This window comes from Oryzias latipes, chromosome 7 (genome assembly GCF_053564925.1).
Source record: "Oryzias latipes strain Hd-rR chromosome 7, Olatipes_Hd-rR_3.1".
NCBI classification, from domain to species: Eukaryota; Metazoa; Chordata; class Actinopteri; order Beloniformes; family Adrianichthyidae; genus Oryzias; species Oryzias latipes.
In genome coordinates this window covers 4,131,619-4,155,409 of record NC_136243.1, presented here as the reverse complement: position 1 = coordinate 4,155,409, position 23,791 = coordinate 4,131,619, and the positions used below count along the sequence as shown (strand labels likewise).

At 48.9% G+C, this 23,791-nt stretch overlaps 2 protein-coding genes across 3 annotated transcripts; one reads left to right on the top strand and one right to left on the bottom strand.

Moving 5' to 3' along the window:
* Positions 1-6,561: 6,561 nt before the first annotated feature.
* kiaa2013 (KIAA2013 ortholog) lies at positions 6,562-12,322 on the top strand. Its single transcript, XM_011472989.4, has 3 exons — positions 6,562-7,880; positions 8,791-9,644; positions 10,831-12,322. Exons 1-3 carry the CDS (start codon positions 6,929-6,931, stop codon positions 10,879-10,881), a joined length of 1,857 nt encoding a protein of 618 aa, XP_011471291.2. The 5' UTR covers positions 6,562-6,928; the 3' UTR covers positions 10,882-12,322.
* Positions 12,323-14,059: 1,737 nt separating this feature from the next.
* On the bottom strand, positions 14,060-22,131 carry phc2a (polyhomeotic homolog 2a (Drosophila)). 2 transcript variants are annotated; one of them, XM_004086378.5, is made up of 7 exons: positions 21,902-22,131; positions 19,940-20,102; positions 18,444-18,522; positions 18,078-18,189; positions 17,784-17,913; positions 16,739-16,970; positions 14,060-15,460 (listed from the first exon to the last, which is right to left on the bottom strand). In XM_004086378.5, the coding sequence occupies exons 2-7, from the start codon at positions 20,075-20,077 to the stop codon at positions 15,306-15,308; spliced, it is 846 nt and encodes a 281-aa protein (XP_004086426.1). In that variant the 5' UTR covers positions 20,078-20,102; positions 21,902-22,131; the 3' UTR covers positions 14,060-15,305. The 2 variants fall into 2 exon arrangements, with proteins under 2 accessions (XP_004086426.1, XP_011471290.1); XM_011472988.4 differs by having other exon boundaries at positions 21,794-22,119.
* Between the last annotated feature and the right edge of the window lie 1,660 nt (positions 22,132-23,791).

Below are 23,791 nucleotides of genomic sequence, written 5' to 3'. Positions count from 1 at the left end.
ACTTGTCATTAAAGACGCCCCTGGTGCAACTAACTTGGCACCAGGGATTGTGGGGATGAACATTCTCCGCAAGTGCCGCGCAGAGCTGTTTGGGGAGCATGGATCGGCCTGGTTCCACGTGGACCCAGTGTCTCAGGCCCCAGCACCCCTTCAGCAGGCACTTCAGTTATGCCATTCTGCCACTGAAACAGCCTCAACTGTGGTGTCAGGGCGTGCCAAGGTCCGTGGATCTCATGCATGTTTTATTCCAGGGGGGCACATGAAACTGGTCGCTGTAACGTGCCCCGACCAGTTTAGTCATAAAACTGTTCTATTTCAGCCTGTCGGCCAGGGACTGCCTGCAGGTTTGATTGCATCATCCGCCTTGGTTCAGGTGAGGCGAAGTACAGCGTATGTACCACTCTTGAATGTTGGCACTGTTGATGTTTGGCTCAACCCCCGTACAATTGTGGGTCTGTTGTGCGACGTTAGTATTGTGAGCCTGCCAGCAGGGATTACTGAGGTGCCCAGGCCAGCGGCTACAGTTAACATTCAGGCTGCCTCTGATGTCATCTTGGAGCAGATCGATGCACTGCCGTTGGAGACGCTACCTGCGGAGGATCGAGGGAAAGCTCGGGCCCTCCTCCAGAAATATGCCAACGTCTTTGCCGCACATGAGGGTGACCTTGGTTGCACCACCCTCATGACTCATGAAATCCCCTTGTTGGATGATGCCCCTGTTAGGCAAAGGCACCGGCGGATCCCACCATCTGAGTACGAGGCGGTTAAAGACCATATCAATCAGCTGCTAGCATCCGGGGTGATCCGGGAGAGCAACAGTCCTTATGCTTCGCCTATTGTCCTGGCCCGCAAAAAGGATGGCAGCTTGAGGATGTGTGTGGATTACCGCCAACTTAACAGTAAGACCCGAAGGGATGCTTTTCCTCTCCCTCCCATTGATGAATCACTGGATGCATTATCTGGGGCTCGGTGGTTCACTACATTAGATCTAGCCAGCGGGTACAATCAGGTCCCGGTGACGGAAGGTGACCGGGCTAAGACGGCCTTCTGTACACCGTTTGGGTTGTTTGAGTGGAACCGGATGCCATTCGGTCTCTGTAATGCCCCAGGCACTTTCCAGCGGTTGATGCAGAGAATTTTCGGAGACCAGCAGTGCCAGTCTGTTTTGCTGTATCTAGATGACATTGTGGTCTTTTCATCAACCATAGATGAACATCTGGAACGGTTGGTGTTGGGCCGGTTGCAGCAGGAGAAGCTCCGGGTGAAGCTTCCAAAGTGTGCCTTTTTCCAGCAGGAAGTCCGGTATTTGGGACATGTCATCTCTGATCAGGGTGTTTCAACTGATCCCCATAAGATTGAGGCTGTTGCTGGTTGGCAACCTCCCAGTACAGTCTCAGAGCTAAGAACATTTCTGGGGTTTGCCAGCTACTACCGCCGGTTCGTAGAGGGGTTTGCCCGGTTGGCAGCGCCATTACATCGGCTTGTGGGCGAACTGGATGGAACCAAATCCAGAAGGCGCAAAGCATCTAGCCTGCAGGGTCATTGGACCACTGAGTGCCAGCAGAATTTTGATGCTCTGAAGCAGAAATTGACATCAGCGCCAGTCTTGGCCTATGCTGATTTCACACTACCCTTTATTTTGGAAGTGGATGCCAGTCATAATGGCCTTGGTGCAGTTTTGTCCCAGGAGCAGGGTGGCAGTGTGCGGCCCATTGCCTATGCCAGTAGGGGACTAAAAGCTACAGAGCGTAACATGCAAAACTACAGCTCTATGAAGCTGGAGTTCTTGGCTCTTAAATGGGCCATGACAGAGAAGTTCCGTGAATACCTATTGGGACATCATTGCGTGGTATTCACCGATAACAACCCGCTGAGTTATTTGTCTACAGCAAAGCTGGGAGCGATGGAGCAGCGTTGGGTGGCACAGTTGGCGGCGTTCGATTATGAGATAAAGTATCGCTCTGGTAGAGTCAACCGGAATGCGGACGCCCTGTCACGGCATCCCAATCATAGCTCAGCAGAGGTTGGCAACATGGCGCCTGGTTCTTCACTACCTAGAGACCTACAGCAGGTTCAGGTACAGCCAGTACTTGCCCACTGTGAGATGGAACAGTTGATGCCTGTGTTCCCACAGCGGACTACTGCAGAGGTTCAGGACCTGCAGGTTTCCGATCCCGTGTTGGCAAGCGTTCTCCCTTTCTGGCGAGACAAACGGTATCCCAACTACTCAGAGCGTGAGGGTCTGTCTAAGGTGGCCCTTACCCTGCTGCGGCAATGGAAAAATCTTGCAGAGGTTGATGGTTTGGTCTACCGCAGGGTTCTCATGCCAGATAGTGGGCAGGAGGTTTTCCAGTTGTTGCTGCCAGAAATATTGATCCCGGAGGTTTTGGAACAGGTTCACCAGCATCATGGTCACCAGGGCATTGAACGGACATTAGCATTATTAAGAGCTCGGTGCTACTGGCCAGGTATGTCAAAAGATGTAGCTCATTGGTGTCAGGCCTGTGAGAGGTGTCAGTTGGCCAAGGATAACAGCCGTTCACATTCTGCTCCCTTGGGACACCTTATAGCATCTAGGCCGAATGAGTTGGTGGCCATGGACTTTACCATCCTGGAGCCTTCACGGACCGGAGTTGAGAATGTGCTGGTTTTAACTGATGTCTTCAGCAAGTACACGGTTGCCATCCCTACCAGAGACCAGCGAGCAGCCACAGTTGCCAAGGTTCTTGTCGCAGAGTGGTTCTCAAAGTTTGGTGTTCCAGCACGGCTTCATTCTGATCAGGGGCGCAGCTTTGAGAGCCAGCTGATTCAGCAACTCCGTGGGCTCTATGGCATCGAGAAGTCGAGGACCACCCCGTATCACCCTGCCGGTAATGGGCAATGTGAGCGGTTTAACAGAACGTTGCACAATCTCCTTAGAGCCTTGCCGGTAACACGCAAGAGAGATTGGCACTCCTGTCTGCCACAGGTGACATTCTGTTATAATACCACGCCGCATCAAACAACTGGTGAGTCTCCATTCTTTTTGATGTTTGGTCAGCAACCCAGGCTCCCCATTGACTTTATGTTGGGACAGGTTAAGGAACCTGTCAACGGGACCATCCATGAGTGGGTGGAAGAACATCAAGCGCGCCTGCGTGTGGCATTTGATGTGGCCAAAGACCGGTTGGCTGAAGCAGCTGCTCGTAGGAAGCGGAACCATGACAAGCATGTTCAGGAGGCTCCTCTGGACGAGGGTCAGTTAGTTCTCCTACGTGATTACAGTGTACGTGGTCGTAGGAAAATCCAAGATCTTTGGAGCTCCACCATTTGCAAGGTCTTGAAAACTCCGGGTGCTGGGCAAGTGGTGTATACTATCGCCCCACAGCATGATCCTTCAAAGATCAAGAGAGTTCACCGTACTCTCTTGAAAGCATTTTTGGGGGCTCAGAGGCAAATTTTTTTGCCTAGGTCTCCACCCCCCCCTCAAGTGCTTGTTGACCCTGATGACTCGGCAGATGAGGACTTGTTTTTGCAGCTTGAGGATCCTGGCAGACCTGTTGGATTTGGCAACGGGCCGTCAGTTAGCCGAGAAGGTGCCACCAAATCACAGGCAGGTCCGTCCCGGGTGGAGGCGGTTTCCCCATGTCCCTCTGGTGCAGATGGTGTTCAGCAGGTGGTACGGAGGACGACTCGGTCTACAGCAGGGTACCACTCTAACATCCACCGTTTTCCAAGAGCTGCAGGTGGGCGGAATGCTGGGGATATGAAGCAAAACGCCAACGTGTCAGCTTTATTTCGGCCTTGGTCGTAATCGTCGGGGCGCCGATACAAAACGGGGGGGTTGGTGTGGCAGGCAGAGGGCCACTTGATTGAGATCATCTGGCACACCAGCTGCATCATTAGCAGAGGGCTGATAAAAGCCTGTCAGTAGAGCTTCAGGCAGAGACCTGCTGCTTCCAGGTGGAAGGTGCAGCAGCCTTTGGCTGTGTGTAGGGCCCTAACCATAGCCGGGTAGGTTTGTGCTTTGTTCACCTCCAAGTTGCTGCCGCACCATTCTTATTGTTATCACTGTGTAGATCGCAGGCAGTGTTTGGCCGCTCATGCAACTCCTGTGCAGAGTCCTCTTGAGCTGCGGGAGCAGGTATGTGTGTGTGTGTGTTTATGTTATACTTGGTTATTTGTGTTAATTTACACTTATTTTGTAGGTGCCGCTGTTTTGGTTTCCATTGTTTGTTTCATCCCTGCTCTGCCCAACCTGGTGCACTGTGGTCCAAGAGCGGTGCCACGGCCGGCATTTTTGGGGATCGTGTGTGTGTGTGCGCTCCATACAGAGTGTCAGTGACTGCTGTCCATCCACGCACTGGCGAGCGGTGTGACACAGCAGGATTAACAGCTATTGGAGCGAGTCCCCCCTTCTGGCCTTCCATCGCCCCAGGCACAACCAGGCCCAGTGTCCCACCACCTAGGACTGGCGTCGGCTACGGCCACTGGATGCAAGGGGTGTGGCATTGAGCCGGGTGCACTGCAACAGAGCGCACAGCTGGGTGCAGCTGACTTGTGGGCTGGTTTAGTGACTCTTTTGGGTATCTTTTAGAATAGGAATTTTAACAATTTCAAATAAAGGTTGTCTTTTTCTTTAAAAGCACAGTCTCGGTTTCCTGTGTCGGAGAGTCCTGCGCTTTTGGTTTTAGATTTCTGCTGGCGGCATTCACCGGGGAAACCATAATGCCACACAAACAAAATGATCAAATCCATCAACCAAATGACGTTTAACTTTATTTGGAGAAACAAGCCTCATTACATGAAAAAAAACTATATGGTCAAAGAATTTAAGGATGGGGGTCTCAAAGTTTTTGATTTTGACTGTCTTAACGGAACCCTGAAAATAAACTGGTTGAAATCGTGGATCAAACACAACCAATCCTTCTGGTTCTGTGTCCCAAATTATTTATTTAACAAATTAGGCGGGTTAAAGTTGGTGCTTATTAGTGATTTTGACATTAATAAGCTCCCTATAGCATTATCAGAGTTCCACAAACAAATTCTGCTATACTGGAAAATATTGTATGTGCATAATTTCTCACCACACTCAAATATCATTTGGAACAACAGATACATCCTCCACAGAAACAAATCTTTGTTTTTTGCTGAATGGTTTGACAGAGGTGTCTCGTTGGTGTCTGATCTGATGGATACGGAGGGAAATTTATTAGATTATGAGCAATTTTGTTTAAGACATAACTTTAATCCTCCTATTTTAGAATTATTAAAAGTACGCAATTCTCGAGAATTTGTATTTCTAACAAGGAACACAATGACACATGTAAGGATAAAACCACAGTTAGCCACATTGTCAATTGAAGGTTGCCCTCTTATGGACAGAAAATGTAATAACTCATTTATCAGAAATTGGTTCATTGAAAGGTTTTTTCCTGGTCGACAGAACAAAAATAATATACTGCAGAAATTTGAACGAAATGTTGTTCTTAAATTAAGAACCGATTTCATGAAACTTCCTATTCCCCCAAAAGTTAAAGAAACACACTTCAAAATTATGAATGATATTTATCCTTCCAAAGAACTACTTAGATTACATTTCAACATTGATGACAACAGCTGTTCCTTCTGCCAAACTGCTGTTGAAGACATCGACCACACATTTTTCCTGTGTGATGTTGTACAAGTGTTCTGGTTGGATGTTTACAAATGGTTAAGACATAAATTTCCATTCATCATGGACGTCTTTTCCAAAGAAGTCATAATCTTTGGCCTGTCAATACACAATAATGTATGTATCAATACTGTGTTATGCTTAGCCAAGTTTTTTATACACAAAAATAGGTTACAGAAATGCCACCCCAGCTTTAACTTCTTTAATAATGAGGTCAATTTATACTTAAAATCCATAAAGTTAATCGACTCACCTAAAGCCATAACAATTTATGACACCCTGAGTGATATTCCTGATGTCTAAGACAGTTTATTTATATTTTGTATCCCCCTGCATTTTGTAACACTATCCAACTCTGAAATTGTTGTTCTCTTATGTTATACTTTTCCCTGATTTCTCTATGATTATGAATATAAATAGGTTTATGTTTGCATACTGATAAGAATTTTTTCTTCTTTTTGCTTCCTTTCCAATTATAGTATTCTCTTTTTTATTCGCCATATTTTGTAATTTTTATGTAAATGTTCTGGTATTGTTTTGTATTGTGTTCTATAAATAAAAAAAAAAAATGTGTTGGAGCAAACGGTTGGGGTTGAATAAAAGAAGCTAAAAAGAGCAAGTACTGTCTGTCGTTTTTCACCAGCGGAACGTTCCTTTTTGTTTTTCATCTGGACACAACAAAACCCGCACAATGAAGTGGCATTTTGCAAAAAATGTGTACACATGCATGCACTGCAGCCAATGAGTTATATATATATAACTCATTGGTATAACTCATTGACAGCAGCAGTGACTTGCCCTCACCAAGATGGCGATACTCAACTCCCATGAGGAATCACGTGATGTCTCTTCTAGCGAAACTCATTGTTTGCGCTCTCTCGGCTTCCGTACAAACTCTTATATGAAGGAGGAGTCGCAGGCGCTTCCGTTTTGCAACATTTCCGGATTTTGTACCCCACTACGCTTGACGGCAGTACTGACAGATCAGAGTCCAGTCAGTTGTTTTTTCCGAACAAAACGCCAGAACCTTAGGTCTGATCCCTGTACGGAGTTCGGAGCACAGTGAACGCACGCGGAGAAGCAACATGCGACGTTTGTGGGGAGTTTATTCACAGCGTTAGCTAGCTAGCCAGCTAGGCACCCTAGTTGAAGAAGTCTCGGGCCGGGTTCGGTCCCGTCCAAACTCCCATGTAAGTCCGAGGGCAGGCTTCGAGCACCCTGGGGGCCATTAGGGGAGAGCGGCGTGGATCGGGGTCAGTGTCGTTCCTCCGGAAGATGTGGCTCCAGCAGAGGTTGAAGGGGCTGCCGGGCTTGCTGTCGAGCAGCTGGGCGAGGAGGCTGCTGGTGGGGCTGCTGCTCCTCCTCATCTTCTACTGGTACCTGGGAGCGGATTGGGCTCTGTTCCGCGGCTCCGGGATGCCCGGGGGGGCGGCCGGCCTGTGCCTCCTGGCTGAAATACACCGGTGGCAGTCGATTGTGGAGCGGGGGGAGGGGGTGTACAGCTCCCCCCAGGACCGGCTGGATGCGCCTTTCGTTTCGGGGAACGGACACATGCTGGTCGACATCGACTCTAACAAGCTGTGGGTGGCGTCCTCCTCCCAGCCAGGCTCTGCCCCCGTGCACCAGACCGACTACTCCCCCAGAGTGGGCATTCAATTGGATGGGAAGCGCGCGGAGGCGCGCGCCAGCATGCTGTGGTTCCGGAAGGGCTCCGTGCTGTCCGTCCGCTGCGCGTCCCCCGCCGCCGCCGAGTCCGCCCGGGACTGCCTCTCCATCAGGGAGGAGTTCGTCGTTCACCGCAGCAGACCCAACGTGTTCCTGCAGCGAGTCCACATCAAGAACCCGACGGACACCGCGGCGTCTTTCGACGTGTCCACGCCCAGCTCCTCCCTGGGCTCCAAGTTCTCCACCAGCACGGAGAAGCAGGAGGACCGGGAGGTGCTGCTGTCCTCCGGCAGGGTTCCCGTGGAGAACAACCGCATGGTGCTGGTGGTGGTGGTGACCAAAAGGCTGAGCAGCAGGATCCAGGTCCCTGCTAAATCTGAGCACAAGGACAACATCCTGTCAGTGGTGTGGACCTCCGAGCCCATCGAGTCCTCCAAGCTGGAACAGACCTTCAGTGCCCTCAGAGATGGAGCCAAGCAGGAACTGGGGGATCTGCTGAGAGGCTCCATGGAGGACCTGGTCCTGGATCACCAGCAGGCCTGGGCAGACCTCTTCATTTCAGGTAAGCAGGTTCATGCATCAACTATTCCCAACCCTGAGCTGAAAGCATTAAAGAGCCCCCCAGGACGGCAGAAGGCGTTCATGGTGAGTCCGTGTCCAGTCTTCAGTAACGTATGACGATGGAGGACATCATTATAATTAAAATTGAAAAAAACCATTTGGATTGAGACATGCAGTAGATGTGTGTTACTGTAAGGTAAAAACGACCCGTCACAGCAGAAAACACACATGTGATGTCATGAACACGGATCAGTCCATCATTCCAGTCCAATGTGTGGACAGACTTTGAATAAAGTCATGTGACCATCCAGTGTCTAGAATGTTCCCTTTGGATTCTTTGGATGTGGAAAAACAACAGTGGGCTGAACCTTTGTGAATTGGATCTTTTCAAAATGAACTAATATGGACTATGAATCAGATCACCAGAAATTATGAAAGGAATTGAATGGGAATTAAAATGAATTAAAACACTTCTTGCTAAAAACTGCATTTCTTTATTCAAATTGGGAGAGCTGACACAAAGGGATGATGGGAAATGAGCAGAGACGTCCCGCCCACAACTCAGAGGTGAATTTCTGATGAACTGCTGCTCTGCAGAAACTGCGTCCTAGAAAACGACTCTGATTCTTAGTTTGGCTCAAACGGCATCATCATAATTAAAAGACCACTGGGAACACTTTGACAAACGATTAAAGATGATCGGAGTGGACTTTAAAAAAAACCTGTCTGTCCTTCCGGAGCTTTTCCTGAACTTTGAAGCGGAGTTTTCAGGGATCAAAGCAGATCTCTTCTGTCACTCTGCTCATGTCTCCTTTAGCTTTAAGAGTTTCTCTTTTGAACACTTATGTAAAAAAACGTCCACTTGAGTGAGTTTTTTAACGTTTCCCACACCTTGTGTCTCCTTGCTTCAGGTGTTGAAATGAGGAAGATCACGGATTCTCACACTCCATCCAGCCACACCGTCAACACCACCCTGTACTACATCCTGTGCTCCTCCTGGGCCCCCCTGCTCGACCAGCAGCTGAACAAAGACGAGCACGCCCGCCTCGAGTCCAGTCTGAACTACGCGGACCACTGCTTCAGCGGCCACGCCACTATGCACGCAGAGAACCTGTGGCCTGCCCGGGTGAGCAGCACCGCTCAGATCCTGCAGCTCGTTACCTTGTGGACTCTGACCCTGCAGAAGAGGGGCTGCAAGGTCCTGGTGGCGGCCGGCGCTCACGGCGTCATGCAGGGAATGGTGCTCAGCTTCGGCGGCCTTCAGTTCACCGAGAACCACCTGCAGTTCCAGGCCGACCCGGACGTCCTGCACAACAGCTACGCTCTGAGAGGAATCCACTACAACCGGGACCTGATAAACCTGGCGGTGCTGCTGGACGTGGAGGGGAAACCTTTCCTGCACGTGTCGGTGAAGCAGCAGGAGCAGCCGGTGAAGCTGTACGCCTGCGAGGCCGGCTGCCTCAACGAGCCGGTGGAGCTCACGTCCGAGGTCAAAGGCCACACCTTCCCGGTCATGGTGACCCAGCCCATCACGCCGCTGCTCTACATCTCCACGGACCTGCGCCACTTGCAGGACCTGCGCCACACGCTGCACCTCAAGGCCATCCTGGCCCACGAAGAGCACATGGCGAACAGATACCCAGGCCTGCCCTTCCTCTTCTGGTTCAGTGTGGCCTCCCTGATCACGCTCTTCCACCTCTTCCTCTTCAAGCTCATATACAATGAATACTGTGGGCCCGGCGCCAAGCCGCTCTTTAGGAGCAAGGTATAAACGACGCCACCGCAGACTGCAGGCTGCCCTGCTCCTTCCTGGCTTGCGGTGCAAACATTTTTTTGGGGGTGCGGTTCTCTGGTTTGACTTTCTGAGTGAACTTCTCATTTTCCCTCAAGTCTGGAGGTGGGCGGCAGCAGCCGTGCTCACTCCTGGCTTTACGTCTCACTAAACACGATTCATTTGATGAATAGTTTGAATTCTGCAGGCAGCACAGAACGGCAGCCGCCGCTCCCACAGACACCTTAACGCTACAGTTGGCAGTTGGCACACCTCTGGTCTGAGTGCACTTCAGGTCCACCCAGGAATGTGCAGCACCGTTGATCGCAGTGCAAGATAAACGAGCACAATCTGGATTGTTTTCCTTTTGCTCCTCTGCCGGTGGTTTTAATTTGTGATTTAAAAACTCTCTGCAGCGTCTGCTCGCAGGTGCGTCTCCTAAACGTCTGCCTCACCTCTGTGTGGAGGGCCTGTCAGGTTAGAGGTGCGTGTGCAGCATCGTGGCCAGCAGGGGGCACTACAGCCAAGGGCACCCCCCCCCCCAATCTACAAAATCTAGATTTGCAAAAGATGTCAAATTAGCCATTTAAAATCCTAAGAAACTGGCATTTATGTTGAAAATACAACAGCACGTCTTCACATTTTAAACTGAAACGATGAAGGATTTCCCCACCTGGAGCATTTAAGCCGACGCCCACTGAGAGAGGAGGCTTCTGCAGGAGGTGCAGCTCCAGAGCAGATCTTAGCCAGGAGGTGAAACAGGACGGCTGTGGTGGGAATGTCCCCTACGCTGGGGTGTGGGTGACCCGTCATGGCTGTAGTTTGTCTTACCTGCATTTCTCCTCCTGGTGGAGCTGAGTTCTAACACAGAAGTGCATCTTTCAGCTTGTTTACAGCAGTTCAAACACACAGCAGCCCAGCAGCTGCAGGCTTTTCTGGACTATGCTCTCATTGGGCGGAGTTTCTGTCTGCTGTTACTTCTCCTTCCTGCCTTTTGATGATGTTTTATATTGAATCACTCAATTAAATGACCAAGAAATCAGTGGGTTTGGCTCGTTTCTGCTCCTCCTTTAAGGTTTCTGCAGCACGTCTTTCCTCCTCAGCTTGCTTCTCTTTCTCCTGGGGGGGGGGGTTCCACTTTCCCATCATCCCTTCTAATTTTTCTCTCTGACTTCACCAGGACTCCAGAAAGCATCAGGACGACAGCTGTGACGGCCTGGATGCTGCATGAACGTAGCTTCAGTCGGTTCATAATAAAGCTGAACACACACACACACACACCCACACACACACACACGTCTACATTGAAGCATGCAGGTTCTGACACGCATGTTCTGGGAGAGTCTTGAAGATTCTTCCGTTTGCTCCAAAACACAAACACGGCTGTAGTTCACGTCGTCATGGTTAGAACTCCGGGTTTGAATCCTGACGGACGGGGTTCAGTGTGTTTGCATGTTCTCCTGCTTCCTCCCACGGTCCACAGGCATCGATCTATTCACCAGCAGTGGCCACTCCGTCCTGTGGAGGGTCTGGGTCATCCCAGGACCCAAAAACGTGGCTTTAAACTGCTCCTTAGAAGTGGGAGTGACCGTCAGTCTGCAAAGAACCGGGCCAGAGTTCTTGAACATTGCAGACCGTTGCAACGGTCACGGTGGTGGGGGCAACATCCAAACCATCATGGTGGTGGGGGCAAAATCCCGACCATCGTGGTGGTGGGGGCAACATCCAGACCAGCACAGTGGGGGGGGGCAACAGCAGAACCTGAACCTGCAGAAGGAACTCTGGGATCTAGCATGAAAACGGGTCACCTGATGGATTCAGGTGTGCTTCAGGTTCTCTCACACCTGTGGAAAGGTGGATTTGAAGTTCTCGCCTTCAAAGCGGCGTTCTTGCTGCTGACTGCGTGAAGAGCTGCTCAGCTGGTTTTCCTGCTAACCGCGGGTCAGAACTCCAGCAGAACATTGTCAACCTGGATCTCCTTTCTTACTGCTTTGGACAGACGTTGGAATCCAGACCGGCTGTGAGACGAGGTGCTGGAGGAGATCCAGACTGCAGGAAGCTGCTGGGATGAGAGGTTTTATTATGCCGACTCCTTTTTTTCCCTGGATCTGGTCTAAGCAGGATGACCTCAGGTTATCCGGACCGTTAACTTCAGCTCTGAAATAAAGAACTGGGCTAGAACTCTTGAACATTGACAGGTTTTGAATGTGGTTCCTCTGTTCTGGATGATGGATCTGCAGAACCTTCAGACTAGTAAGCGTGCCTTAATGAAGAAATAATTTATAGCTGGGAATGTTTTCTGTCCGAATGAAGCAAATGGAAGGTTTGTCTTTGGGGAAATAAGTCACTGAAATGTGAAACTTTGTTCTTTTCTTCTTATTGTGGGGCTTAACCCTTGTGCTATCTTAGATGACCCACCCTTACATTGACGTGTTCTCCCTACCATGACAAAGGTGGAAAGATTTCATGTAATCCTTGGACACCAGTGAAGATCACAAATCATTGAAGAAAAAAGGTTCAGAGCACTGTCTAGTGGGTCTAGATGACCCAGCGTTAAAGTGCCTAGGATAGCACAAGGGTTACAGGCCCACTCCAATGAAAATTGTGATTCTGGAGTTTTTAAAATGTACCTGTGGAATTTTACTGATGTATAAAGAGAATTCAGACGAAAACTGCATTTCTGAGTATTTTTTGTTTTCAAATCATTGCGAATCAGATTGTTCATAAAATATATAATCGTCAGGCCAAAGTCTCCCTGCTCTGCTCCAGTCTGATCATCCACTGTCAGACACATAGATCCATGAACATCTTTGTTTTCCTCATCTGAGCTGGAATCTGGATCTAAACTGGACGGATGGATAGATCTGATATTTTTCGTCATTTTTGTAGCACCGCTAATGTTAGGTTGGGGGTGTGAGGGTCTCAAGTTCATGCGAGACAATTCACCTCAACGCAGAGCTGAATTTGTGATAAACTCTTGCTGCTCTGCAGAAACTATGTCCTAGAAAGTGACGGGTTTTTAGATTTGGCAAAAAACAGTCCAATCTTGATAAAAAAAAATCACTGGGAATGCTTTGATACTAGATCAAAAGATGATTGATCTACTTGAATTTAGACTGTTTTAGAAGATGTTGGGACAGAGACGGAAGCTCTGCTGGGTGTTCTGATTGAACGGTGTGTGTGTTCTGATTGAACGGTGTGTGTGTGTGTGCACACGTGTTCTGATTGAACGGTGTGTGTGTGTTCTGATTGAACGGTGTGTGTGTGTGTGCACACGTGTTCTGATTGAACGATGTGTGTGTGTTCTGATTGAACGGTGTGTGTGTGTGTGCACACGTGTTCTGATTGAACGGTGTGTGTGTGTTCTGATTGAACGGTGTGTGTGTGTGTGCACACGTGTTCTGATTGAACGATGTGTGTGTGTTCTGATTGAACGGTGTGTGTGTGTGTGCACACGTGTTCTGATTGAACGGTGTGTGTGTGTTCTGATTGAACGGTGTGTGTGTGTGTGCACACGTGTTCTGATTGAACGGTGTGTGTGTGTGTGTGTTCTGATTGAACGTGGCATGAATCTGAAAGCCAGTGACAGCAGACCAAACAGGACCTGCAAAAATAACTGTATCTAAGGACGTGTCCTGGTAAAGTGAGGAGAACAGAGGAACTGTTCCAGGATCCTCTCTTTGACCACAAGCTCTTTCCAGCCACATGCAGCTTGTTTTTCTTTTGTTGGTTGCTGTCATCAATTATTTCATTCTTTTCTTCTGTGTGGTGTCTTCTCGGACAGCCATGGCACAAAGGTCAAGCAGTTGACCTCTGGTTCAGCTCCTGCCTCGTCAGCCCATGCGTTGAAGTGTCCTTGGGCAGGACTCTGAGGAGATTCCAGCTCACGTCACACGTCATCTGGATTCTCCCGTGACGTCTGTTCTTCAGTGCTGTGCGTTAAGACCAGAGCTGGAAGGTCACGCTAGGCTGCTGTAGGAAAATCTCATCTTTACAAGATCGTTGGGGCAGCCGTGGTGCAGAGGCTGAGCGGTCGACCTCTGATTGGATGACTGCAGGTTTGGTTCAGAACCGAGCGTCCTTGGGCAACACCCTGAACCCCCACATTGCTGCTGGTGGTTACGGTGCGACAATGTGTGTTCATGGATGAATGGAAGTGACTGATCAGTGCTTTGGAGGTAGTAAGGCGCTAGATTTCTGAGCGTTCAGTAAGTAAAGGCCCTTCTTCACAGACCAGCGTTCCTGCTGCATGGCTGCCTGATGAGGCCTTGCTTCCTTCCTTCCATAGCGCTCCATTTATTCACAAATGCTCTGCAGGAACTCAAGCACAGCGACCACGACAGAAGCTGCACCAGAGCAGGAAGGAGGAAACCGTTTGGACCCCAGAAACACCCCCATCAACCCAGGACAATAATCTAAGGGTTTTATTTACAGTTTGCATTTTTCAGTGTTAAAAAGTAACAAAATACACAGATTTTTCCAGAGAGCATCAACGCCAGTAAGGCTGGATGTTGTTCTACACTTTGGTAACGGTTCCAAGACCAACTTTTTTTCAAGCTGCAGTGTTTTGTCCTTCCTGTGGGCCCAGACCCGATCATGGAGAGCAGCGTCGCTCAGCCAGAACTCCACACAAAAAGAGACCAAAACCAGAATCCAGAAAGACCTGAGCCAATAAAAGGTGTTCAGAACCAGTGCTGTTGATTCATTCATTCATTTGTATCTTCAAATGTATTTTTGTTACAGTTTCTTCATGACCTCGTCTGTCAAAAAGACTTGAAATGAAAAAAGATCTAAGAAAAGACAATGTGCTCCAATACATGAAAAGATGACTGAATCTGTTGGGTTTGGTTCTGTTTTTACATCCCAACCAGAAGAAAGGATGTTTGTGAAACTAAGATGTAAAAACCGGAAACTAAATCCTCCAGATGTTTAAAGAAGAAATGCCAAAAACCTTTGATTTTCCAACCATCACTTTTGCACAGAGAAACCAGGAAGAACCTGTTTCTGTTGTGACTGGTTCACACAAACAAAAGGAGCTTTGTTCTGGCGTTCTCTCCCAGACTTGGTTGTGGTTCTGCCATCCTGTCCTGATCTTCAGCTCTGGATGTTCTGCGCCATGAGGTCCGCCGCGTCCGTCTACGCCCCGTGTCTGTGCCTCTCCTGGCTTCCAGCGGATGATGCACACAGAGGAACCGTCGGTCGTGCTCCCATCAGCCTTTCAGAGCGAAAGCTGTGGGTTTGCAGCCACCATGAGGATGTGCGCTGGCATCCAGGATGACTGCAGGCTTTGCATGGAAGCAGATGGTGAAGAACTCACAGCTGACACCGATGTCCCACTGCAGCTGCTGAGTCTGAGCTGAACGCCAAGCATCGCGCTCCTGAACGACAGAAAGCTACCCAACAACGAGCCTCTAGGAAAACTACTCCACTTCTCAACACAGCCTAGCTAGCAACTTTCTCTCCAGCATGACGTCACCTTTCCTGAAGTCCGTAACGTAACGGATAAGGAACAGTAGCCTGATCTGAGGTTTGAACTGTGGGAACCTGAGTGTTCCTGTTTGTCTGCCAACAGCAGCGCTGCCATTAACTCACCTCTGTGCACGCGTGTGTCTGTGCATGGGTGTGTGTGTGTGTGTGTGTGCACAGCGAGGCGGGCTACGGGTCTCTGAGCATGCTGATCTGAGCAAAGATTTTGAGCGCTGGGCCCAGTTTGATGTTCATGGTTCCCATGAGGTGGTCCTCCTTCAGCAGCAGCAGCGCCTGGCCGTCGATCTCCTGCGAGCGGAACTCCTCTGCGCTCTCCAGACAACCTGCAGCCGCAGAGACACAGCACCGTCAGCTAAGGTCACTGAAACTCCGCCTCCTCCTCCAGAACTCTGTTATTCTACAGCTACAGAGATGGAGGGCACTGCACACCTCTGTATTAAAAAAAACAATGTTTGCAGTGAAAAAGAACTGCAATTCACTCATTGGCCCTCAGTGAGGACACAAAAAACATGCACAAAACTGTAATCAAACACTCAGAAACTACTATTTTTTATGATTTCCTGATAAAAGATGCATAAAAAGGTTATGGAATATGCTAAAGCTTAGACTCTGAATGTGCTGTGAGGACTGATGTCTGGTGTCCTCGTCCAGAAGCAGAAACAAAAGCCCGTTTCTGTCTGCTAGCAGTTTCTGCAGATCCTCCAGCTCAGGCGTCTACAGCCTGCGGCGCCGGAGCCACGTGTGACCCCCTTTTGTGGCTGTCTGAAGACAAAACAATCAGACGCGTCAAACTGTATTCGACTCATTCACAAACAGTTTAGGAACCTGACTACACTACCCATAATGCTCCAGCAATCCATCTGGCTTCATAGTTTGCCAAAGCTTAACATTTTATGTACCACAGAAAATAGATCTGAGGTCATTAAGTACAACTGAAATTCATTCTTAAGGTGGTATTTAAGGCGGACCGTCTATAATTGAATCAAATTTAAGGATTTTAAATGCACCATAAGTCAAAAAAAAAGATGATATGGGTCAATGAATAAGCTCTAATTTAATCTTAGATTGAATCTACATCTCTGGCTGAGATGCTCCAACATCGATAAATAAAACCATGTCCAGTTTATTTCTTAAATCCTTTACAACGCACTCCTTCAGACTACCTACTGCTATAGCCGCTGCATTGACATGATCTTTTATTTTGAAAGGAAGTCATGTGAACCACTGTCAAAATGTTATTGTTTTCTATTTCAGAAAAAGATGTTTATTTGTGTAAAAAGAACTATTGTGCATTTATCCTAATTGTAATGATAAATACACATCAGTGTCTTGTTTCTAAAGGGGGGGGTCAGCCTTTGTGGCTCCTGCTGGCTTGTTGTCAGTGAGACAGACTGTACCGCTCTGTGGAAACAAGCCTTAAAAAGACTGCAGACCCCTGATCTAGATCATCTCTATCAGAGTTTTTTCTGCCCCGTGAAGGTCGTCTCTTTTGACCTGACATGGTTCAGAGAAGGAACGCTTGTGAACACTGAAGCTTTTGGTCAAACGGAGTCTGCAGTTCCACTTCCTCATCATCTTCCCTCAGCTTCAGCAGCACACACCTGGCAGGGAGGAGATGAACTCGTAGACGTCCTCCATGTTCCACTGGCCCGGGTCGCTGGGTAGGAAGGTGTGAGGAAGCTCAGAGCCCAGCACTGCAGGGACGCCCTGGGACGGAGGGGACAGAGGGGACCTGTAGCCGGACAGGTCCGAGCACTGACTGGACTCTCCCTGAGAGGGCTGGACTGACGGAGCGGTGGAGGGAGCTGCCGGCGTCTGCACAGGAGGAGTCGTCTGACAAGAACGAAAGAACTGGACTCAGAATAGCTTCACCGTTTGAAAGACGTTCAACTGAGGAACCCGGAAAAGCTTCCCACATTTACAAAAGCTTTGATCTGTTTGGTTCTGACTTGACCCACTCCAATGAAAATCCTGTTTTTGGTGTTTTTTGACATGTTCTAGTACCATTTTTCTCATGATGGAGGAAAAATATACAGAAAAATAAGATTAAAACTACATTTCTGAGTATTTCTTTATCCAAATTGTGGCGGATCAGGAACAGATGAAAACCCCCACTTTGAAAGAGCTCAGGTTTCTGACACAGCAACTGAAATGGGTGGAGCCAAAGTCTCCCTGCCCCACTGACATGCATCCACTGTCAGACATTCAGATCCACGAACGTCTTTGTCTTCCTGGTCTGAGCTGGAGTCTGGATCTAAACTGTACGGCTCAACAGCTGCAATATTGATGATTGATGATGTTTTTGTTTTTTTTGCTACGCTAACTTTAGTTTCGGGGTTGTGGGGGCTGTAAGCTAGCTGGACTAACAGTCCTCAGAGGTGAATTTGTGATGAACTCCTGCTGCTCTGCAGAAACTATGTCCTAGAGACCGACACGGGTTTGGGGATTCTGGCTAAAAGGGCATCATCAGAATGAAAAGACCACTTTGACAACAGATGAGAAGAGGATCGGTTTGGAACTTTAAACGGTTTTAATCCAAAGGGAGTCAAACAGATGAACATAAGAAGCACAGCACACTCGTACATACAGTGAGTGTGAAAACATTTGGACAAATGAATCCAAACAAACATCGGCTTCCTCTCTCACCTTCCTCTTGGAGTCCGTCTGGGCATTTCTGGAGTTTCCGTTCAGCACCCGCTGCTGCTTCCTCAGGTTCTCCAGAGTGGACTTGCGGTTCGGAAACAAACCCATTCTCTTTGTGCATCCCACATTGTAGCTGCAAAGACATGTTTGGGACGTTGGTTAAACTCAAACCCTCTGCCTTACAGACACAGAGGAGAGGGTAACAGAGAGGCACCTGAGCCTCAGACCAGGATTAATACGTCAATATAATCGGATTGTTTGTTTGGTGTCCGGCCATGGCCTCACTGTGGCTCTTACCGTTTAGCACACACGGTGGAACAGAACCTCTTGGACCTCTTAAAGATGTAGGCAAAGTCCACCTGGCCGCACAGCTCACAGGTCAGCATGGGCTCCTGCTTGGTCTTAGTCTCTGATGGACAGCAGAGGACAAATGTCAACACCATCGAAAGAACGTCTTCAGGAGTCCAGGGAAACATCATGACCTATGGCTGTTCCACTCGTCACCATGAGGGGCGCTGTTGTTCAAAAACAGCATCCGTGGTTTAGGAAGTAAACCTTAAACAACAAGAGCTTCAAAGCAACGGCTGTTTCTGGGTTCCAGCATCTGCCTGAGCCACCGAAGCAAACATCTGCACCATAGACCCCGGAGGGGCGGAGCTTCACCTTTGGACAGGAGGCCATCCATCTTTGAGTCAGCGGTGCTCCTCCTCAGGCTCTCGATGGAGAAAGATGGGCGCTCTACCTGTAGAGAGGAAGATGGTAGACAGCATAAAGATCACTCCTCAACTGAACGTCTGAGGATGACATGAATGTGTTCAAGAGTCGGAAGTTTCATCGGTTTCCCTTCCTGCGGATAAACAGCAGCAGAGAAACTTCAGGTGAAGGAGGGGGGCACTTAGACAGGCTGTGAACTTCAGGAAATGTCTGTTAGCCAAGATGCTTAACAGTCCGAAGACTGCAGCTTCCATCATGAGAAGCTGAGATGAGACTGAAAGAGCAGCCAGTTCTCAGGACGGACAGGTCTCTCGCTTTCATCCTGTCCGTCCTGCGGGTTTCCAGTCTGAACAAACTTTGATCCTGTTTACTGAGATGTGATGAAGAACATTCGTGAAGAAGACAACCTGCAGGCTTTGAAGAAGCTCAGTGGTTTGGCTCTATCATCATCATCATCATGCTGCTGTCTTCTTTGATGAGAAACAGTCACTAATCCCCCCACCCCACCCCCACCCCACCCGCTATGTGTGTTTTTTTTATTTTCCAGATGGATCTTTTAGGCTAACAAAATAGTTGTGCTGCTAGGAGCAAGAACTGGCACTATGTGATACAAATCTTCATAAGAGGTGGCAGAAGGCAGGACACGGGTTGACCGGTACGGGTGCTGTGGGCTTTTGGGGCCCTTGGAGGGTCTTAGAGAAAAGCAGCTGCATCTTAAGGCGAGTGCAGGTGTGTCTAGCATGCAGCCCCCTTAAAGGACAACTTAAAGAATGGAACGTACCATTGTTGTGCATGTGGTATGTGTATTTGGAAGAATTGGTAAGGATAATGGAAGTTACACGCACTTATGATGTACAGGCCATGCTGTTGTACGGTGTCCTTACACCACACACTAGTCGTTATTAAGGTGCGAGTACTGGCTAATTACAGATTGCACACAAATGCGGAAACTGGCGGGCGGTGCAGTCTGCAGGATTTGAGGGCTTTGAAAGAATGACAGATTGGTGCGACGCGCCTACGTCTCGCCTACTTCACCCTTGCTTGTTGTACTATGACCCGTCGCCTGCAGCAAACACGTAGACAAATGTACATGAACATTTTCACCACACTGGTTGATCATGTGATGTATAACTTTCATCTTTTGTGCAGGCCACCTGTACCCTGTCCAGGTTAGCCTATTTCTCACCCACAGACGGCCCATATCCACCTGTAAGGGCAGTTGGGACTGAATCTTAAGGCTCTCGATTATGTGACACCAAAGATTCTGAAACACTATGAGGTTGTTTTGGTTTGAATGAAATGTTAACTAACAAAAATACTAACAAAATAAAAAAGACACACACCACTGTAATCATTGCCAAAAGACAAATTCCTTTGGGCAGAATTTATAGACATGTCTATGTAGCAGTGACGGTTACAGTGTTGTGCTTTGCATCAGTACTCACAGGGAAAGGCTCAGCCCCTTCCTGGATCACAAAGCCCTCTATCAGATGAGTCAGGATGTGGGACTTGTCTATGGTCTGGACCGGTTTGCTGTCTCCATTGTGATGGCTGCTGTGAGTGTTCCCATTCCCAGAGGTCATGACTGGAGTGCCGGCTGCGCCTCACCTGTCAACACACAGCAGCAGGTAGACTCATGGAGGGGGCTCACCAGAGGCGGGGATGATACTGACGCACGGACGCAATCACTGCCCATAAACTGAAGCTGCCCCCACGGGCTGAAGCTGCCCCCACGGGCTGAAGCTGCCCCCACGGGCTGAAGCTGCCCCCACGGGCTGAAGCTGCCCCCACACGCTGAAGCTGCCCCCACGGGCTGAAGCTGCCCCCACGGGCTGAAGCTGCCCCCACGGGCTGAAGCTGCCCTCACACGCTGAAGCTGCCCCCACACGCTGAAGCTGCCACCACGGGCTGAAGCTGCCCCCACACGCTGAAGCTGCCCCCACACGCTGAAGCTGCCCCCACACGCTGAAGCTGCCCCCACACGCTGAAGCTGCCCCCACACGCTGAAGCTGCCCCCACAAACTGAAGCTGCCCCCACAAACTGAAGCTGCCCCCACAAGCTGAAGCTGCCCCCACACGCTGAAGCTGCCCCCACACGCTGAAGCTGCCCCCACAAACTGAAGCTGCCCCCACACGCTGAAGCTGCCCCCACACGCTGAAGCTGCCCCCACGGGCTGAAGCTGTTCCCACAAACTGAAGCTGCCCCCACACGCTGAAGCTGCCCCCACACGCTGAAGCTGCCCCCACGGGCTGAAGCTGCCCCCACACGCTGAAGCTGCCCCCACGGGCTGAAGCTGCCCCCACACGCTGAAGCTGCCCCCACAAACTGAAGCTGCCCCCACGGGCTGAAGCTGCCCCCACGGGCTGAAGCTGCCCCCACGGGCTGAAGCTGCCCCCACACGCTGAAGCTGCCCCCACACGCTGAAGCTGCCCCCACGGGCTGAAGCTGCCCCCACAAACTGAAGCTGCCCCCACAAACTGAAGCTGCCCCCACAAACTGAAGCTGCCCCCACACACTGAAGCTGCTCCCACACGCTGAAGCTGCCCCCACACGCTGAAGCTGCCCCCACGGGCTGAAGCTGTTCCCACAAACTGAAGCTGCCCCCACACGCTGAAGCTGCCCCCACACGCTGAAACTGAAGCTGCCCCCACAAACTGAAGCTGCCCCCACGGGCTGAAGATGCACCCACGGGCTGCACCAAGTGGAACTGTGTCACTTCGGACATAAAGAACCAACTTTTAGGGCTGAGTGGATTAAAGCGTGTCTTTTTAGTGCCAGAGCTCAGCACCACCACGGCATCGGGATGGACGTGTCCCCTGAACCCCACAAAGGAGCACCCTGCGCTGGCGTGGGCCCCCCAGGCACCGCGGCGGCTGCCATGGAGCTCCTTCAGCGTAAATCCCAGCGGAGAGAATCCATACGTAATAAAAGGGGGATTCAACAGGCGTACTCATCAGATCTGGCAACATTTCATCAGTGACTGCTACTTAACCGTTAGCTTGTTGCTGAGTTGAGAAAACTTTGGTCACTATAACTAGTTTTTAATGCGGTTTTAAGCTTTACACTTTCTGTGTAGACTCCTAAAAAGTACCTTTTAGTGAACTTTAGACCTTTTATTTAGAGGCTTTAGTTGGGTCCCAGATTTCTGTGAACTCACAGCTACAGCAGGACTAAAGACAACTAGTAGACTAAACCTATGCAGAGTTAGGAAATCGAATTTTCCGTTCAGTCTTGCTAAGCGAATCCGTGTGAAATGAATTCTGGCTGAAGGAGAAAAGCTTCGGAGTGGTTCGCTTACTTGAACCGTCCCGAAAAGAGTTCCCGGCGCTCCACTCGCTAACAATGAAGAGGGGAGAAAAGCCCTTTGTTCAGCGGCTCCAACCAAACAACGCTTTCGTTTACTTACACTCCCTCCGCCGGAACGGCGAGGAGCCAGCGCGCCACCGAGCAAGCCGAGGAGAAGCGGGGCGCCGCGGTTACAATAAAACCTCTTCAGATAACAACCGACTCATTGCTTCGCCGTGTTTTGCTGTTCTCTCTTCGGTCTCAGCCTCTTTGGGTTGGACCCCGCCGCCAGTCAGAGCTACGTGATCAAGTGAAGCGTCCTGATGGAGACTGCATCCGGCTGGACCTTCAAAATAAAAGCTGATGTCATCAAAAACATCTATGATGGTTTTGTCCCATGGAGCTACAGTCAGGGCCATAAATATTTGGACATAGACACATTCTTTCTCATTTAGTTTCTGTACATTACCACAGTGAATTTTAAATAAAACAACTCAGATGCCATTGAAGTGCAGACTTTCAGCTTTTATTCTATGGGTTGAACAAAAAGATTGCATAAAAATGTGAAAAACTAAAACATTTTTTAAACACAATCCCTTCATTTCATGGGCTTGTAAGTAATTGGACAATTGACTTCCATGCTATTGCATGGGCAGGTGTGGGCAATTCCCTTGTTATGTCATTATGAGTGAAGCGGATAAAAGGCTTGGAGTTGATTAGAGGACTTGTGCTTGCATTTGGAAGATTTTGCTGTGAACAGACAACATGCGGCCAAAGGAGCTCCTCCATCCAGGTGAAAGGAGCCATCATTAAGCAGAGCAAACAGAAAGAACATGCCAGAAATTGCTACAGTATTAGGAGTGGCAAAATCAACAGTGTGGTACATCCTGAGAAAGAAAGAAAGAACTGGTGAACTCAGCAACGCAAAAAGACCTGGACGTCCACGGAAGACAACAGTGGTGGATGATGGCAGAATCATTTCCATGGTGAAGAGGAACCCGTTCACAACAGCAAACCAAGTGGACAACACGCTCCAGGAGGTAGGCGGATCAATATCCAAGTCTACCATAAAAATGCAGCCAAACTGATTGGGCAGCGTTTCATAATACAGATGGACAACGACCCAAAACATACAGCCAAAGCAACTCAGGAGTTTATTAAAGCAAAGAAGTGGAATATTCTTGAATGGCAAAGTCAGTCACCTGATCTGAACCCAATTGAGCAGCATTTCACTTGTTGAAGACTAAACTTCAGACAGAAAGGCCCACAAACAAACAGCAACTGAAAGCCGCTGCAGTAAAGGCCTGGCAGAGCATTCAGAAGGAGAAAAACCAGCATCTGGTGATGTCCATGAGTTCAAGACTTCAGGCTGTCATTGCCAACAAAGGCTTTTCAACCAAATATTAGTAATGGCCATTTTGTTTTCAGTTATTTCATTTGTCCAATTACTTAGGAGCCCATGAAATGAAGGGATTGTGTTTAAAAAATGCTTTAGTTTTTTCACATTTTTATGCAATCTTTTTGTTCAACCCATGGAATAAAAGCTGAAAGTCTGCACTTCAATGGCATCTGTCCAAATATTTATGGTCCTGACTGTGCGTTTGCGGATTATTATTCTCGACTTTAATGTTCACACAAAAACGGAATGTCCCAAAAAAATCATCGGTTGTTTAGATGTAAGGAATGAAGTCAAGTAAGAACAATGTTTTTATGAAAAACTAGAATATGACTTGACCAAATGAACAGAAAAAGACACCATATTTTACTTCAAACTACAGTAATCATAAATCCAGATGATTTTTTTACTTTTTAAAAATTTAACTTAATAAATTTATCAAATCAACCAAAGTCAGGAAATATCTGGTTCTCCTGTTTTCTGGATTTTCTTCTGTGTCGGAGATACCCAGAAAAAGTCAGTGGTCTAAGGTGTCACAGAGGCACAATTCTGTTTTGTCATTTAGCTGCCGGTGTGAGGAACATCCAACAGGATTAGTTTTGGTGGGTCTGAGGG